Source organism: Tasmannia lanceolata, unplaced genomic scaffold (assembly GCF_043159265.1).
Source record: "Tasmannia lanceolata isolate RefF3 unplaced genomic scaffold, GAP_Taslan_0.1 ptg000003l, whole genome shotgun sequence".
Lineage (NCBI taxonomy): Eukaryota > Viridiplantae > Streptophyta > Magnoliopsida > Canellales > Winteraceae > Tasmannia > Tasmannia lanceolata.
In genome coordinates this window covers 4632299-4650886 of record NW_027518680.1, presented here as the reverse complement: position 1 = coordinate 4650886, position 18588 = coordinate 4632299, and the positions used below count along the sequence as shown (strand labels likewise).

The 18588-nt window shown below is 41.1% G+C and overlaps 2 protein-coding genes across 2 annotated transcripts; both read right to left on the bottom strand.

The window, feature by feature from the left end:
• Window positions 1-1002: 1002 nt before the first annotated feature.
• LOC143848530 (G-type lectin S-receptor-like serine/threonine-protein kinase LECRK4) lies at window positions 1003-3710 on the bottom strand. Its single transcript, XM_077357482.1, has one exon. It carries the CDS (start codon window positions 3557-3559, stop codon window positions 1175-1177), a length of 2385 nt encoding a protein of 794 aa, XP_077213597.1. The 5' UTR covers window positions 3560-3710; the 3' UTR covers window positions 1003-1174.
• Window positions 3711-7508: 3798 nt separating this feature from the next.
• LOC143848519 (G-type lectin S-receptor-like serine/threonine-protein kinase LECRK3) lies at window positions 7509-9951 on the bottom strand. The gene is made up of 2 exons (XM_077357475.1): window positions 9225-9951; window positions 7509-8852 (listed from the first exon to the last, which is right to left on the bottom strand). The coding sequence occupies exons 1-2, from the start codon at window positions 9907-9909 to the stop codon at window positions 8056-8058; spliced, it is 1482 nt and encodes a 493-aa protein (XP_077213590.1). The 5' UTR covers window positions 9910-9951; the 3' UTR covers window positions 7509-8055.
• Between the last annotated feature and the right edge of the window lie 8637 nt (window positions 9952-18588).

Here is an 18588-nt window from a genome sequence, read left to right as displayed (position 1 = left end):
TTTTTCAATCCACAGACGTTTCAAGGGGCATGTTAGAGCTTGAGAGATCTCACCATTAGATGATGGGGTAGATTAGGAAAGTAGGTTAGATGAGGCAACCTAAATAAATTAGGGTACTTGATTTGACTCTATTCGATAGGTATGCTTGATTAGGTAACTAGATTAGATTGAGATTATCTCTTTCCTTTCCTATGTTAAATCATTTCCATCTTTATCTCTTTGAGTGTTCTATTTAAACACTCACTAGGTTCATTGTAAATCATCCCAAATTCATAGAAATGCTCATTATTTATCATTTATGGCCACATGGACACGACTCAGACAAATCCGTAGTCCCTCTCTTCGACCAACGAGAGAGAGCTACAACTGCTATCTAGTTTTGGGGTGTCAACAGACACCCTTCGGATCGGATCCACCTCTCTTGGCCTCGGCCCATTTGGATCCCTTATCGGTGGATCCTTTTGGGGTGCTTTTCGAATCCTACTTTCAGTCACGATTCATTTCAAGGAACATCCATCGGAGTGTCCTAAGTCCTACTTACATTGTATACAGTTGGGGCCTAGGATTATGAGGGGAGAATGGTGATCAAAATGAAAAGCCGGAAGTTGGAATGTTACTTGTTGCATTTTGATCGGGGTTTTTCACTGTAATGAAAATACCTCACATAAACAGACATAAATGAACAAAATTTTGAAGGGCATTTTTGTGCTTAGGCATGGTACCGAGACTAAAAAGATATATAAGAAAATTAAAGAATAGCAGTTTACTTCTAGGCAAACTAAACTCCTAATCTCATGCTAGAGGATGAAAAGGATTTCGTTCTTATTCCTTCCAGCTCTGTTACAGGTTTGATAAATTAAGAAATTAACCACACTGACTAGCAAAATAAAGTAAGGACTCTTAGATGATAAGTCTGACTCAACCAATAAAATAAGACTCTTAAAATATAAAAGACCTCTCCTACCACAACTGTAATTCCTCTACTATTCATCTTTAACCATGTCAAAGCAAAAGATAACTATCTTATTATGCATGGAAGACAAAAGATAAGGTAAATACAGCTTCAAAAAAAAAAAAAAGAGACAAGGTGTGTATCATGGCATCAATATTCACATCCTTTGGATCCATTCGACTGTATGGGTCTATTTTTATTTTTTGAAAGATAACAGTCATTTTAGTGAGGAGGGGTGCCAACTTCGGACTTTCCTTCTAAGATCTGCGTCACCCATAAGAGAGGAGGCATGCCAACTTTCGACGTTCCTTCTAACATCTGCATCACCCTTTTCATGGATGGTCGAAGAGTTGGGTCAGGGTTAGCACACCATAAGCCCACACTGGCCATTCTCTCAAACCTTTTGAAATCATCCAATGCTTCCTTATCTTGCCCCACCACCCGCTCTAGCTCTCCAGACATCATATAACTCAGAACCCAATCTGTTATAAACAGTTCTTCATCGTCGGTCTCTTCTTCTTCTTCGACCCCTATTTTTCTCCTACAACAAATTATCTCAAGCAACATGATCCCAAAGCTGTAAACATCCACTTTTGCTGTTACTGGGACATTCTTAAGCCATTCTGGCGCCATGTACCCCATTGTCCCTCGAACTTTAGTGCTAGTTCGAGACTGGTCTTTCCTCAGGAGCTTTGCCAAGCCAAAATCTGTAATCTTAGCAGTATAATAATCATCAAGTAGGACATTCTGGGGCTTTATGTCACAGTGGATGATCTGGGTCTCACATTCTTCGTGTAAGTACAACAGGCCTCTAGCAATGCCAAGCACTATTTCTGCTCTATGGCCCCAACTGGGCTTTTCCACTTTTCTGAAGAGGAAGCTAGATAAAGAGCCATTTTTCATTAACTCATAAACCAAAAGCCTATGACTGCCCTCGTTACAGAAACCCAACAATTTAATCAAATTCTTGTGATGGGTCCGACCAATTACCCTCAGCTCTGTCAGGAATTCTTGCTCTCCTTGTTCAGTCACCTTCTCTAGTTTCTTCACCGCAATTCCAATTGGTTTTCCATATGACATTAGAATTCCGCTAAAAACCGTCCCCAAATCTCCTTGTCCCAGCCTCTGGGTAAACCCATCTGTTGCTTCATGCAATTCCCGAAATGTAAATGCCCTCAGGTTAATCCCCCCCATGGCATTATAGGAAGGTTTCATTGGTCTTTGTTTCTGAGCATAATAATAACAGTGCAAAGTGAGGCCTGCAAACAGAAAAACAAGAATGCTGCTTGTTATAAGCCCTGCTCCTAGAGCCCAAGAACGATGCTCCTCCTTATTGTCATCATCACTTGTAATGTTACTTGCTGGCACCTTTACGAAAGCTAATAGTCCACTGGAAGAAATGCCCTGCCTACCATTCAACAGAGGCATCCTTTTCTTCCTACATATTCCATTTTCTAAGACAGCAGCCATGCAGAAACAATCCTCCTTCACTGCCTTTTCACACCTATCTGCATCTACATCATTTAATCGCAGGAGATCTGTGTAGCCACTGTTTGGAAAATCAAAATCATTCATTCGGACTACTTCAAAATTTGCTCTTGATGAATTCTTTTCGCAACTTTCTGGCAGAAAGTCAGAGTAGCATCCTTTGAAAGGGTTGTTTGGATCTAACTGAGAGAACCCTTGAAGGCAACGACAGCTCGCTTTCTGATTCTCATCCAAAACACAGTAGCCATACTCTCCACAAAGAGCATTAGTAGTGCAAGGATCTTCAATGGCACGCCACACCACAGACCAGTGCCTTGCACTCACCCCACTCCCATTGCCTTTCCAGAAAGTGTATTGCACGAAATTGCCACCATCGTCAATCATTGCTCTATGGTAGTAATCTCCGAGAGGTCTAGGTAGTTTTGCAGCATCTGTTAGAAAGGCAATAGGTGTATAGTCGAAGACATACATGAGCATAGTGCTTTGGTTGAAAACCAGAATACTACTCTCTGTTAAGGTTCCTGTGAACCAGTAAGCTGGATCTGCATATTGGTCATTGAGAAGAAGATTACCATCATACTGCATAAGCAGCTCAAATCTTCCTGTCGAGTAGTTAGTCGTTCCATTAGCATTGGAGATAAGGTGTTTATCTCTGTGTAGAGTTTGGCCTGGTAAGAGAGTGTCCGTTGGGGAATTAAAGCTTTGCCATACGACATTAGAACCGGAGTTCCTCAACACGAAATTGCCATCATCTTGCATGGATGCTGAATCTGCAGAGGCGCCATTATATATCCAAAAATTATCAGTCCCTGGAGGGTCGCTGACAACAAGGGTACCCCAAGGAGTTAGCTGGATCGTCGATCCAATTCGCACTGGTCGGTCTCTGTTTGCTGACCAGACTAGTGTTTTTTCTGGGATTTTGTGGAACCAGATGCCGGCGAGGAAGAGATCTCCGGTGAGATTGTAGAACCCGAATGCGAAATCCCCAGAAGGTGAGAGCCAATAGGAAGAGTTTCCAGCAAGGAGGGTGGAACCCAAGCTTATGTTTGCTGCTTGAGGGGCATGGAAAGAAATAGCTACTAGTAAATGTAACAACATAAATTTAGGGAGTATCAGCATTGTGGGGAGATAAACTGAAGCTAAAATGAGGGGGAAGGGATCGAGATAAAAGAGATGGGAATGCAAGACTGCCCCTTCTCTAGAGATGCAGGACTAATGGTGGTGGTGCCAAATGGGCACCTTCCAAAACTCTCAATATTGGTTTGGATTTAGACTCTTGTGAAAATTGGCAAGTGTTTGGCCAAGTCAATAAAATGACATGTGAAATGAGATAGTGCTTACATGTTTTGAAAATGAAGGTTGTTCCATTCAAGCCTAAAGCTGAATCATGACTTTTCATTTCTAGCCGCCCACGACTGTTGCTGTGGAAATCGCCAGTGACTGGTCCCACAGAGACGCCTAGGTAGTCTGTGGAATTCTGTCTCTTTCTTGGCCAAGGGGATCAGTCAGAGATGCTGTCTTGATGATTTTGGGAATGTGAAAAATTAAGTATAATTCTTATATGGGATTTAGTAGGCAATTTTGTTGAAAACCATTTCGAGGGTCACTTTTGCCGGAGACAATATAGCCAAAGAGGCTCACCGCTCACTCTTTAGCAGATTTTGTCTTATTCATTTAATTCATCTGATGTGGCTGTTGTCACCTGCAAAAGTGAGCCGTGAAATGGCTTTCTACAAAATTGCCTAGCAAATCCATTTTTATTTAGAGAAAACGGTTCCTACCCATGTGTAGAGAGTTCTCTACACACTAGCTTAAAATACAGTGGGGGCCCACATTGTTTGGGTGATCCAAGCCATCTATTTAAAAGGCCCTCACATAGATAGGGTGTCTACAAAAAATCAAATCCATAGGATCATCCCAACCCTACGATTTGTGGAGGTAAAATGGATGTCTTTAAACCTTCACAAATTAGTCCATTTTTTGCTTCCACAGTTCAAATGGTTAGGATGATCCTATGGATCTGATTTTTTGTGGACACTCTATCTATGTGAGAGCCTTAAAAATGAATGGTTTGGATCACCCAAATAATGTGGCCCCTACTGTATTTTAAGCTAGTGTGTAGATAACTTATCTACACATATGTGTACTATCCGTTTTCTCTTTTATTTATATAAACAGTTGTTTAAATAATGACACTACGATTATTTAGATCTTCTAGAAAAGACTTGGGAAGTTTGGTGGTATTTTCTATATCATTAAAGATTAAATAGACCACCTGTTCTTTTGAATGGCACGGGACTTGGACCATACGTATACGGCAAGACTCAAATGCCTTAGATGGAAGTCATCAACAACCGTCTAATTAAATGCCCATAAGAAAAAAGATGAATGATAGAGGCAAGGGCGCCCTTGCATAAAGAGCAGGAAAAGGGCCCTTGATTGGATCCACATCAATAAGTGTAACTGATTTTACTTTCTCAACCAATTTTAAAAAGTAACCGAAAAATGATATGGATCCAATCAAGGGCCCTTTTCTGGCTCTTTATGCAAGGGCGCCCTTGCCTCTATCATTCCTCTAAAAAAATACTCTCCAATATTAAATAGTGGAGACTTGCAGTCCGGGAAGAATCAAAGGTGGTGAGGTCACCTTTTCATATTAAAAACTATAATTAAGGGAATTATATATTCACCACGAAATCCCAAAATTTCAGCTGAATTTCGGTAAAGACGTTCTAAATGTCGTTGTTTTGGGCCGAAATTGCGGTAATTTCGGCTGAAATTCAGTAAAGGATTAACAAATTAATATTTTATCAAAAATTTCGACCAAAATTTGGTAAATTTCGGCAGTTTCGGGTTTGGAACGTTTCGGTTTCGGTCCTCACTGAAATCCGAGCCGAAATTTAAAACCTTGGTCATGACTTTTAATTTCAGTAGAGGGGGTGGTCCGGCAAAGAAAAGGGTGGGCAAATACATACCTTTCCATAGTTGCATAGAAAACGACTTGAGAGGGAGGGAAGGATAAATAGCGGAAAAGCGAAATGCTGTTTGGGCTTAAGCTGGGTCTTTAAATATTATGAAAATACCCTTCGTGAATAGATATAAGTGAACCTAAAAATGAATGGTATTTTTGTACATTGGTGCCCTCCACTTGGATCTAGTACGCTCCATTGGATATTGTGACTGCAACCGGGCCATAATCTGAAATAGTTTCGGACCTTGGGATATAGATCCAGAGAACCCAAATGTTGTTCATTAACGTCCAGATCCTTTAGACATAGTTTGGAGTTATCAATAGTCCATTAAATTAGGATTTTCTATTCTTTCTCTTTTTTTATGCAAGTATACGTGAGATACAATTGTGGCTCTTAATAACCCGACCCGAGTGTAACCCTAACATTTTTTATGATTTTTTTAGGCTTAAAAACTCGGGTCGGCCAGGTTGAAGCTAGGTCGGGTCGGGTTCGGGTTGGAAAAAAGGGTTCCTTGGGATGGGTCAGATTGGGTTGAACCTTGTTGGGTTCAGATTGGAAAAATGGGTTACTTGGGTCGGGTCAGCTTGGCCTCAACCGGACCCGACCTACCCGAGTTCCATCCCTACTCCTCTCTCTGTGATGTGGCATGTAGGGATTTAGTTCCACTCTCAGTCACGAAGCCAGTCTCCATAGCAACACTCACATTTTAAAGGAGCAATAACTCCCTCTAAAACACAAAATCACAGTAAAACAAAAAGGAAAAAAAATCTATAGCTCATTGGACTCACTCTAAAACAAGAAATCATGATCAAATAAAAAAGGAAACAAACTGTTAGGCCCAAAATTGGTAACAGATGGCGCAGTGACGAAAGAGCTGATCTGGCGAGTCCTGGTTGTTCGAGTTGGCTAATTAACTGTGACCTGCGCAAGAGAGCACCTGGTCAGAAGACCAATCCGGAGTCGTGTTCCGGACGGGCCCTTCGACAGTCAAGTCAGGCATAGAAAAGGAGAAAAGCCAATTTTAGGGATTCTCACTCTTGAGGATTTGATCCTTACCTTTGAGCCTTGGGAGGCCTTTTATAGTGAGATCCTGAGGTAGTTGAATTACCTGCCCCAAGACTGGTGGCAGCCCATGAGTGGACTGGATTTCACCTGCTCTTGGCGGATTACCAGGCTACCCCTGGGGCTGGTGTCAATTTCACGGTGGGCCCTTCGGGGGCTACTTATCGACAGCTAATTGGGCGTGGCTTTTCATACCCCATCACAAACCTGCTGCTTATTGAAATGCTGTATGCATGTAACATCCCACTATTCGCCCCAGTTGGATGGATTGATTATGCATTTATGCAGCGTTGTGATCAGGGGTGGAGCTAGGAATTTACACTTTGCGAGGGTGGGGGTGGCCAAAGGAAAATCCATTTTGTAGCTAAACTTTTGCAAGATATGAAAGGGATTTTGAATGTCATTGGGGGCCGTGTATGTGCCTCCACCCTGGTTGTGATCATTAGAGAAAGGTAAAGGAGATTGGGAGATACACAACCAAAGAGCCATTGTAGAGTTCCACCAAAATACAAATGTAACACTAAAATAAAAAGACTTTTATAAATATCAAAACAACCACTGCACTTTTTCTTCCTTGAATCTTTACCCTTGAAGCTTCTCTTTAAGCTTATAATCTCTACACAAATCACTTTATACTTGTAGACCCAAGACACTCCTAAAATAGCTAAATACATTAAATATCTTTTTGGAGTCCCCATGAGTATTGTAGGAATCCTAAGAACCATCATAGGAAATTAGGGCTGCAACAGGGTCGGGTTGGGTCGGGTTTTTCAAAACCCTAGCCCAACCTTGGATCCCATTATCTCGGCCCTGACCCGCCTTGACCCTAAGTCAGGGCTGAAAAACCTCAACCCATTGCCCGCCCTATAGGGCTCAGCACGGCCCTGATTGGATCGGGCTGGCCCTGATTGACCCTAGTGCAAATACTTGTTAAGAGTGCCAAAAATAAAGCAACCACATATCATATAGAACAAAACGATCAATAAACAGAGAAAGGGAACAAAATAAGACAATATGAATTCAACAACATGACGGGCAACAAAGACAATTAATAATAATAATCTAAAGAAACATCAATCCAAGATAATAGAAAACATTAGCAAAATAAACATTGACAGATGGTTCAATTCTATGATAGAAAACCTAGGGTCGGGCGGGGTCGGGCTGACTCGAGGTATTAACCCTGAACCCGACCCGACCCTGAGTCAGGGCCTAAAATATGAACCCTGACCCGCCCTCAGGGTTGGAAAATCCAGCTCAGACCCTGTTTGGGCTCAGGGCGGGTCAGGGCTGACAAGGCCAAACTTGCACCCCTATAGGAAATCCACATTTACTCTTTGATATTCTAGCCTAGACATTAAGTGCTATAGAAAACACAAAAGACTTACATTTTTCAAACATAATAACTATCTTGGAAGTCTACAATGACTTTCCAAAAAACTATGCACATTTATTTTGATTTACAATTTCCATCACCCACTCCTCTTGAAATTGACCTTGCCCTCAAGGTTGTAAGTTAGGACAGCGATACCATAACTTCTGCCAATCTTCCCATGTTGCATCTTCAAGAAATGAATTCGACTAGTGAACTAGCCCTTGAGTTACGGCCGATCCATTCACCATGACATTAGGGGAGATTTTCATTGATCTTAGTTTCTGAGAAACATGATAATAGTAGATAGTAAGGGCTGCAAACAGAAAAGCAAGAATGCTTGTTGTTATAAGCCCTGCTCCTAGAGCCCGATAATGATGCTCCTTCTTTCCGTGGACATCACTTGAAATCGTACGGTTACTCAGTGGCACCTTTATGAAAGCTAATCGTCCACTACTGGAAGGAATGCCTTGCCTACCATTCAACAGAGGCATCCTCTTCTTCCTACACATTCCAAATTCTAGGACAGCAGCCATGCAGAAACAATCCTCCGAGACTGCCTTTTCACAACTATCTGCATCTGAATTATTTATGCGTGCGAGATCTGCAAACCCATTGTTTGGAAAATCAGCATCATTCATTCGAACTATTTCAAAATTCGCTCCCGAGGCATACTCTTGGCAACTTTGAGGCACAAAGTCAGGGTAGCATCCTTTGAAAGGGTTGTTTGGATCTATCTGAGAATACCCTTGTAGGCAATGACAGCTTGCTTTCTTATTCTCATCCAAAACACAATAGCCGTACTCTCCACAGATAGCATTTGTAGTGCAAGGATCTTCAATTGCACCCCACACCATCGACCATTGCCCTGCACCTACACCACTTCCGTTGCCTTTCCAGAAAGTGTATTGTGCAAAATTGCCACCATCGTCGATTGTTGCTCTATGGTAGTAATCTCCGAGAGGTCTCGGTAGGATTGCATCATCTGTTAGAAGGAGGGCAATACCTGTTGAAGTAGAAATGATTAAATAATTAACGCCCACTCTAAAAAGCTTAAGCTTTTGGAGTACTTGGTTGTTTCACATGGTATCAGAGCTATTGCCTCACGGCAAGTCATGGATTCAAAACTCAACAACTCCTTGATATCAAAATTCCACGAGAGGCCACACGTGAGGGGGAGTATTGAAGTATAAATTATTAAATAGCGCCAACTCTAACAGCTTGGGCCCTGTTTGTTTTAGATTATGACAACCGATTGTTGACTCAAATTTAGTGGAACTTTAGGTCCAATAATCGGTTGGGGACTCCACAATCGGTTGTCATAATCTAAAACAAACATGGCCTTAAGCTTTAGGAGTAATTAATTGTTTCGCAATACCTGTATTGTTGAAGACATACAAGAGCATGCTGCTCTTGTTGAAAACCAGACTACTGTTCGGTGTTTGGGTTGCACTGTACCAGTAAGCTGGATCCGCGTATTCGTCATTGAGAAGAAGATTGCCATCATACTGCATGAGCAACTCAAATCTTCCAGTCGAGTAGTTAGTTGTTCCATTAAAATTGGAGATAAGTTTCTGATCTTTCTTCAGAGTTTGGCCTGGTAAGATAGTGTCTGTTGGGGAACTAAAGCTTTGCCATACGACAGTAGAACCGGAGTTCCTCAACACAAAATTGCCATCATCTTGCATGGATGCTGAATCTGCAGAGGTGCCATTATATATCCAAAAATCATCAGTCCCTTGAGGGTCTCTGATAACAAGGATACCTCCAAGAGTTAGCTCGATCGTAGATCCAATTCGCACTGGTTGGTCTCTGTTTGCTGACCAAACAAGTGTTTTCTGTGGGATTTTGTGGAACCAGACGCCGGCGAGGAAGAGATCTCCTGTGAGATTGTAGAACCCGAATGCGAAATCCCCAGAAGGAGAGAGCCAGTAGGAATTCTTTCCAGCAAGAAGGGTGGAACCCAAGCTTATGTTTGGTGCTTGAGTTTGAGCATCAAGGGCATGAAAAGAAAGAGCTAGGAGTAGTAGTTGTAACAGTACACATTTAGGGAGTGCAGCCATTGTGAGGAGTTAAACTGATGCAAAAATGAGAGGGAAGGGATCACTTAATATAGATGGAAATTCAAGACTCCCCTTCTCTAGATAAGCAATAATAGAGGGGTAAATAGGTAACTTCAAAAAGTCAATTGCTAGTCTCGTGGCGGCTACCAATGAAAAGTCATGATTCAGAACGACGAAGAACTATCTCATTTCACACGTCATTCCAATACTCATTTTATTGACTTTGGAAGCGATGGTGCAGAGTCAAGATTTCAGCATTTCACACCAAAATCTGCTAAAAAAAAATAAAATGAAAAAGACAAAATCTGCTAAACAGTGAACCTGTGGAAACCTTTTGATGGTGATGATATGAGATTGTCATATAGATTAAAACATGATCGAATATAGGGAACCCTGGAATTTCAACAGTTTCTGCTACTTTATTTTGAAGAATTTGGTAGGTAAAATTAGCCAAACAATTCATTTAATTCATAGTGAGCCGCGGAATGGCTTTCCACTCTCTCCTCTCTCTCTCTCTCTCTCTCTCTCTCTCTCTCTCTCTCAGGATTTCATTGTGAGCCCTCAAACCATTTGAGGTTATGACAACCCATTGTGAGTCCTCAATCCGTTTGAGGTTTTGAGTCCAATAATCAGATTTTGGGCTCACAATCGGTTCACACAATCTCAAAAACGAACAGGGCATTAGGGTTTTTCATTTGAATCTTGTTTTTTTGTTACTTAATTTTTTTTTAAAAATTTCTAGTAGGCCATTCAAATGTTGCTCGGATATGGGGGCTTTGCATTTTTTTGGGTTTTTATTTTTCCAAAAAACTTCATTTGCTTCCTCCTCCCCCTTTCTCCGTTATATTCAGCAAAGAATTTCTTTCATCTTGTTCCTTTTCAATTCTTTCAATTCTCCTGATATTGGAAATTCACAGAATCACAGAGAAAATATAGGTAATCAATGGCATGTTCTTTAATTTTGTCTATTTGATGACCATTGGTACTCTAATTGAATGATAACAAATAGAATTGTCCATGAGCGTTCTTTCAATTTGGCAAGATCTTATTGGAACTTCAACGACCCGGATTTGGTTTTGCAAGAGCATTTTCCTCCCAAATCTGGTCCTAAAGCAGTTTGTTAGTTAATTGATTTCCAAATCAGCGACTGACAGTGGAAAAAAACAGATTTCCAAATATGCTGTGGAAATAAGTAATTGGAAATCTACAGATCTAGAACCCTTCTCAACCTCTCCCCTCCGGTAGGAAGTACCCCCTTCCCTCTGTTTCCCTCAACATGAGCTGGCGGATCTATTCATTTTGTATTCAAAACTCAATTCCAAATCAAAATACAAAATATGGGGTATCCAAACGGGCCCTAACTTTCGGATCCCCCTAACTTTCGGATCCTTTAGATACATCTTACCGTGTTATGTCCATTGGCACCCTACTTACAATTGCCAAGCACCATGGTTTTTTTTTAATTATTATTGAAAAATCAAGCACCATGGTTTTGAATAGAGTAATGCTAAGGGGACCAGTTTTACAACCAATTAGGAAAACGACCAAATGGGTTATTGCCACGACATCATGAGAGATGGACAAACACTTCTCTTGGTTCAAGGATAAATTCACCCCCTGTTACCTATTACAATGGTACTCCCCCCGGTACAACTCTCTCTCTCTCTCACACACACACCCCCTGGTGGGGCCAATCAATGAATGGTTTAGATATTCGAAAGTGGACACCATAAAAGGTGTATTTTTCAAAAAAAAAGTCCTTGAACCTACCTGGTTCGAAGATCCAAACTGTTCTTTGTTGGAGCACAATCTAGAATATGTGGTCGATGAAGCCACCTCCGCAGTCAATTCTTTTCGTGTCCCATCTTAATCTACCATATCTAACTGAATGAGATTTCTCGTAAATAGATCCAATTTTTTATGAACCCATCACTGTCTCGGCTGTGCTACCGGAGGCTATGGGAAAGTCCGAATAGGAGAGTACCAGTCCAAGTGTTGCCGGGTATGGGCGGATGTAGCGTGTAAAGAAGTGGCCCAGCTAGAGATAGAAATGGCTGTGAAAATTTTATCGGCTATAGAAATTTTGAGCTAAGACAAAAGAAGAACCGAGTCAATTCTCAGGCTATTTTTCAATCAGCAATAGTAAAGTGGGTGGTGAAATAATTCAAGTCTCTCAACAAAGAGCACTAGACAGTGATGAGACACTACGGGTTGAGTCAAGTCTTAGAGCATTCTTGTCTAGTGGAAAGAGTGACTCCAAATGATAATTCACAATATCAAGTGAAATAAATGACATGTTTTATAACGACAGCCCATCAAAAAATATATTTAAACACCGGCACACAAATAGCTGTTTGTGTTTATCAAGTAGCTCCCAAACTTTTATTACATTTTCAGTTGTTCACCAATAGTAAGGAGTTCATCATAGTTATGTAAACTTTTTTTCGAAAATGTAACAATTTCATTCCATAACACAAGTGCGCACAAGAGCGTACAAAGAGGGTTCAAAAAACAAAGCTATGAAGGTTGCATGGAAACCACATGGGGATTGCATGGAAACTATGAGGAGTTGAAACAATTTTTCAAAATTCAAAGGTCTTAATGTAGTCTACACTAGTGTCCATATCAAGCTCTAGAAGAGAGTGTTTCTCAACTCAACTCAACAAAGCCTTTGTCCCAAACTAGTTGGGGTCGGCTAAGTGAATCCTTTAGAAAAATTTCAAGAATACATGGATCCTTTTCTTCCATTCTAATCTATCCTCTAGAAGAGTGAGTGTGTATCAATCCAAATTCATTTTGACATTAACATGCAGATGGCTTGCCTTTTAACACTCATTTCATCAAACATCCTCCATGCAATAGCATTTCCAATGTTGACTGCATCTTATATTGGGAATGCACGGTTCCAATAGCAGTAGAGTGCTATTTAAGTGTTGCCCATTCAAGGTATTCAAGATTCAAAAGAAAATCAGCTTCTCTTCACTAAATTTCTGATTCAACAACCCACATAGCAAACAAGCAGATAATATAAAGCAGAACCACTCATGAATTGTAGAGGATTATCAACGAAGCTTTTCAAAACATGCAGATGGCACATCCCGAGCAATATTCTGCTAGTGCTGGTTTTTTTTAGCACTTCAAGATCAGAATTCTGCTTTATATTATTGTGATTCTCGGGATCCTAAAAGATGTGTTTCACAGATATGGTTCTTCCAGAATTCAATGGGGAGAAGCAGAAATTCACAAAACTCAGCATGCATTTGCACGAAAACCTCATGAAAAATGAAGGTGAACAATACGTTTGTTGTTCTTAAACTCAGAGAAGGTATTTGCTAACATTCTTATGGCCTTGACGATCATTTTCCACAAATTTAACAAACATGGGGACGAATTCGTTCAAACTCCAGAAATTAAAAAGATTCAATGGCAGGTAAAATTTTAAATTTACAAACTTGTTAGGGTAATGCTTTTTCAAACAATCCTCATTAAAGGTAACCAATTCCAACACTCGTGCATGCACAAATCAGCAGAAGAGCAGAACATGTCACTTCTCGGAATTTCTTGCTTGCACAAATCAGCAGAAGAGCAGAACATGTCACTTCTAGGAATTTCTTGCTTGCACAAACTAGATTTGGCGACGAGCCGTCAAAGTGAATACTCCCATGTTAAATTCCTTGAAACGAGATTCAATTGCAGCACAACAAGAGAGGAAGTTTGACACCAAGCTTGCAATTTCCTCTTTCTTTTGTAATCAAAGTGAATACTCCCATGTTAAATTCCTTGAAACAAGATTCAATTGCAGGACAACAAGAGAGGAAGCTTGTACACCAAGCTTGCAATTTCCTCTTTCTCTTGTACTAAAATCAAGAGAAATTCCTCTAAGAACAAAAGAGAAGTTCCCTCCCAAAACGAAAACAAATCTTCTCCAAATTCAATTCAAAATACAATGTAAAGAACCCCAAGAAAAGAGAAATTGCGGTTATATAGATTGCCCTTACAAAAAAAAAAAACATTTTCCTAAACTACCCAGTCAAACTTATATCTTCGGCCTTTCCCGTAGTCAAGTCTGGAGTAATCTGCCCTATCTTAAGATCCGGATCCCCCTTTACACTCTCGTGTCCCATCTAAAATTTTGAAGAAATCAAGGATTCTAAAATCTGTATATCCAAACGGCCCGTAATTGTCTAAACTACTGCTAGTTTAAGAAAAGACCAACAAAGACAAGGAAATTGAGTCAAAGACTAAGCTATCCTACACAAACAAAAGTAAATTTCTACACTAAAGAGCTTATAGGCCAATGTAGGTTTGGTAAGGGGATGCTCCTGCATGAAACTCCCCTTCTTGAAAGACCTCGTCCTCGAATTCCCCACCAGCCTCTCCAATGTTGGAATCGGATCAAGGATGAAGATGATCCATGCTCTATTTAGGAGTGTATCTCCAAAGTAATCGCGTATCTTGGACACTGTTTGTAGCATAGCTAAGACTTGCCACAGTAGTAGGCAACTCCTCAATGAAGGAAAAATTTGGAAAGCAATCCACATATCGGAGTAGCCCGTATACTCCATAAAATTTGACAAGAGGTGTATATTCTACCTTGTGAAGCACCAAAAAGGTCTTCAATTATTACAGCCCCATTCAAATTATTAATGATCTCTCTCTCTCTCTCTCTCTCTCTCTCTCTCTCTCTCTCTCTCTCTCTCTCTCTCTCTCTCTCTCATGGTAGCAAGCTTCATTAAAGGGCAAAAGGAAAGACCAACAAAGTCATCCCAAAAACAGTACAAGGAAATATAGGAATTAAAGAGAGGAGAGAAAAAAGCAAAAAATACATAAGGAGCACCAAATCAAGGCAGAAGAAAATCGAACATCTCCAAACCCTGTTGTTGTACTCCTTCCTTAGCAAGACAATCTGCAATGCTATTAGTTGATCTTCTGATATCCATGAAAATGATTGACGAATCATCCACTCTATCATGAATCTCATCAAAAAACTGAGCGAATCTCCAAGGGGGAACAGAAGATCCTCTCAGCCAACGAATGGCATTGAGGGAATCACCCTCCACTATTACCCGATCGAGGCAACCCTTTTCCAATCGAATGATCCCCTAGTGAACGGCTCGGACCTCATCCTCCCAAGCATCTGCTATCCCTATAGGCCCAGAGAAAGCCCAAATGACTTTGATCCTAGAGTCTCTAAGGACGCCTCCAAGGCCAGTCGGGCAAGGATTTCCTATACTAGAACCATCAAAGTTTAGTTTTAACAACCCTAGAGATGGTGGCTGCCATTCTTGGACAATAGAGTGCCGGCGCTCAACACTGAAGCAGATCTCCTTCTAGCCCTCCCATGAGCCAAAGGCTAATACGAAACAGGATAAAGGGAGGCATTTCACCCAAGTAATAGTCAAGGCTATTACTTTAATGAAAAAAAAAATAAGCCGACTTTGCAAATCCATCCAATACTCAAGCATTCCTTTCTTTCCAAAGAACCCACGGGGTATCTAGAAGAGATACATCCCATAGCCCTTTTTTCTTCCAGGGGACCAATGACCAACCTTCTACCAAATCCTGAAGAATGGATGGGATCATGGGAAAACCCAAGAAATTCCAAACCTGGAAAGAATTCTACTCCACACGTTCTTGGCTATAGAGCAATGGATAAAGATGTGGTCCACCAATTCCCCCACTGCTATGCAAAAAGCACAATGATCAACATCTCACGCTTTCTGAGGGAATCCACTGTTTGAATCCGGCCTCGGATAGGAACCCAACTGAAAGTACAAACTTTAGGAGGAGCTTGGATCTTCCTCACTTTTGCTTCAATAGGGAGCACAGGACAAGGGACCAGTTAGGGGTGCAACTTGGGCGGGCTCAACTCGAACCCGACGGGTTCAACCTGGAAAAAAGTCGGGTTGGGTTGAGTTCGGTTCGGGTTCGGGTTGAGTTTTCTCAACCCGGGTTGAGTTCGGGTTGGGTTCGGGTTGAGGGCTTGGGCAACCCGACCCGAGTCAACCCGACATTTTTAATAATTGTTTTTTATTTTTTTAAGCTTAAAATCTTGGGTTGGGTCGGGTTCGGGTTGAGCAAATGGTTGGTCGGGTTGGGTTGGACCCAACCCGACCCGAGTTGCACCCCTAGCACCAGTTGACTGTAGGAAAATTTGACAATAAAACCCCAATAGATCCCAGATCCACACCCTCTTGTCCATCCCAGAAATCCTGATCTATCAACCTTCTAGCAATTCAAAAAGCCTAACCATCGATGGAAGTTCTCTGTCGAAAAAATTCCTTCCAAAAGCAGGCCTCCATATCACCCTGACGTCGCTTCTCTCAAAACAGTCTTTTGCCATGGCTCCCTTAGGGCCTGTTTGGTTTGTAGGAAGGGTCTTTCCATCGTGAAAAGGCTTTCCAAGAAAAGGCTTTTATTTCCTTTCCCTTCCACATAAATTATTTTCGCCGTTTGGGACAATAGGGGTAAAATAGAAAACTTTTTCCCATAATCGTTTTCATCTCGTTTGGATGAACATTATTTGGAAAAGAAATATGTGAACATTGACTAAGGGTAAATCACAATGCTAATTGTCATATTTTAAGCAGTAATTAAATATAGGGGTCATCGATTTGGTGGTAACATGTGATCCTTTCTAAAGACCCACCATAACAGCCCATTAATCCTTGCCCCTCAAGCCGCTCTCCCAAGTTTTCAGCCATGATTCTAACCCAACACTTGCTGCCCTTGAACATAAAATGCACAATCTGGGTTTAATCTCGTTAATCCTATTCCGGGTCTTCTTGCTTACAGTGCTGATCATCTCAATGCCATGAAAAATCCCATCCCTATCCATTTCTCTGACTTTTCAAACATTGGGTTTATGTCGTTTTGTGCCTATTTAATTTTGGAGGGGAAAGTACACATGTCTAATCAAATGAAATTTCCAAACGTTCATTTGATGCAGAAGAACATGGCAATTTTGATGCAGAAACAGGACGTGAAGAACGTGAGTCAATGGAGGGTTATTTTTGGGTTCTTTGGAAGGGGTATTGGGATCTGTTCTTCTGGGTTTGCTTTTGGTGGCTATGGTGAAGATGAAGAAGAACATGGCAATTTTCAAAAGAACAGTCAGTTCCATAAATAATCTGGAAAATAAAATCTAAAGTAACATGAGTTATATAAACCTTAGAAAAAAAATACCCCAGTAGAACAAAAGAACACGAGTCTAAGAATTTCTACAGGCAACAGCAGCGTCTGATCTTCACCGAGAAGCAATCAACTCTTCTGTTTGGTCATCGTTAGGGTTTTAGAAGCCAAAATTTTTGGCATAGTTAGGAAATCTGATTCCCACCACTGTTAGGGTTTCAATGTTGCCTTTTGGCTTCTGTTTCTCCATTGTTGGGAAAAGCTCTGCCCGAAATCTGATTTCCGCTGTTGTTAGAATCAAAAGCTCTGGTCGAAATCTGATTTCCGCCGTTGTCAGGAGTCTCTCAACCTGCAAATGTCCCATTTCGAGCTTCCCCAAACAACGTCTCTCAACCTCATGGTTTCCAAATAGGCTACCTTCTTTATAGTGATGCAGAGGGAGATGAAGCGTCTCACCTCGACACTCTTTGTGAAAGGGACCCCGATATTTCTTTCCATGTGGGAAAGGAAAGGTGCATCCGACCTTTTTAGCAGGATTTGATTTGCAAGAAAACTGTGCGATTTTCTTTCCATCCGGATTTGTCTTTCCACGCGAAAAAGATGTGAAAATAAAACCAAACAAGAGAAACGCTTGAAAACATGAAAAGGGTTTTCCTTTCCATGACTTTCCAGCCCTTTATTGAAAACCAAACAGCCCCTTATGGTCTGCAACCATGACTTTCCAGCCCGTTCTTGCAAACCAAACAGCCCCTTATGGTCTACAACTGCTTGCCTGTTTCATTCCAACACCATTTGCACTAAACAAAACATATTCGAATGCTTTTAATGTTTTGAATGGTAGCAATTTTCATTAAACCCAAAGGAGAGACCAAGATGATCCATCCAAGCATTACAAGGAAAAGAAAAATACAAGCAAAGCATAACAATGAAGACATGAAAAAACAACCAAAACATAATGGAGACTAACGATTTGAACAATCAAGGAGGGATGAAATCAAACATCTCAAGCCCTGCCTTGATTACTCCATTCATTGCTAACTTATCCACCACATTATTGGCCGACCTCCGGACATGCATAAAAGTGATCGACGATCCTTTGACTGTATCTTGAATCTCATCAAAATAGAGTGCGAATCTCCAAGGGGGAACCGAAGAGCCCATGAACCATCGAATGACATTTAGGGTCTCCCCTTTCACTATCACCCTATCCAAGCAATCTTTATCTAAACTTTTGATCCCTTGATATGCTGCCCGAACCTCTGCTACGCTTGCGTCTGAAGTTCCAATAGGCACTGAAAAAGCTCAAATGACATCTCCTGTTGAATTTCTAAGTACACCTCCGGTACCCGCCGGCCCTAGGTTCCCCATGCTCGATCCATCAAAATTCATCTTTAGAAGCCCTTGAGGAGGAGGGTCCCAATTTTGAACAACTTCAGAGAGCTGATCGGAACTATTGCAAATCATCGCCCAACCCTCCCAAAGGTCTTAGGCCAACACAAACCTAAAAGAAGGGAGAATCTACGCCCATGGAATGGATAGGGTGACTTG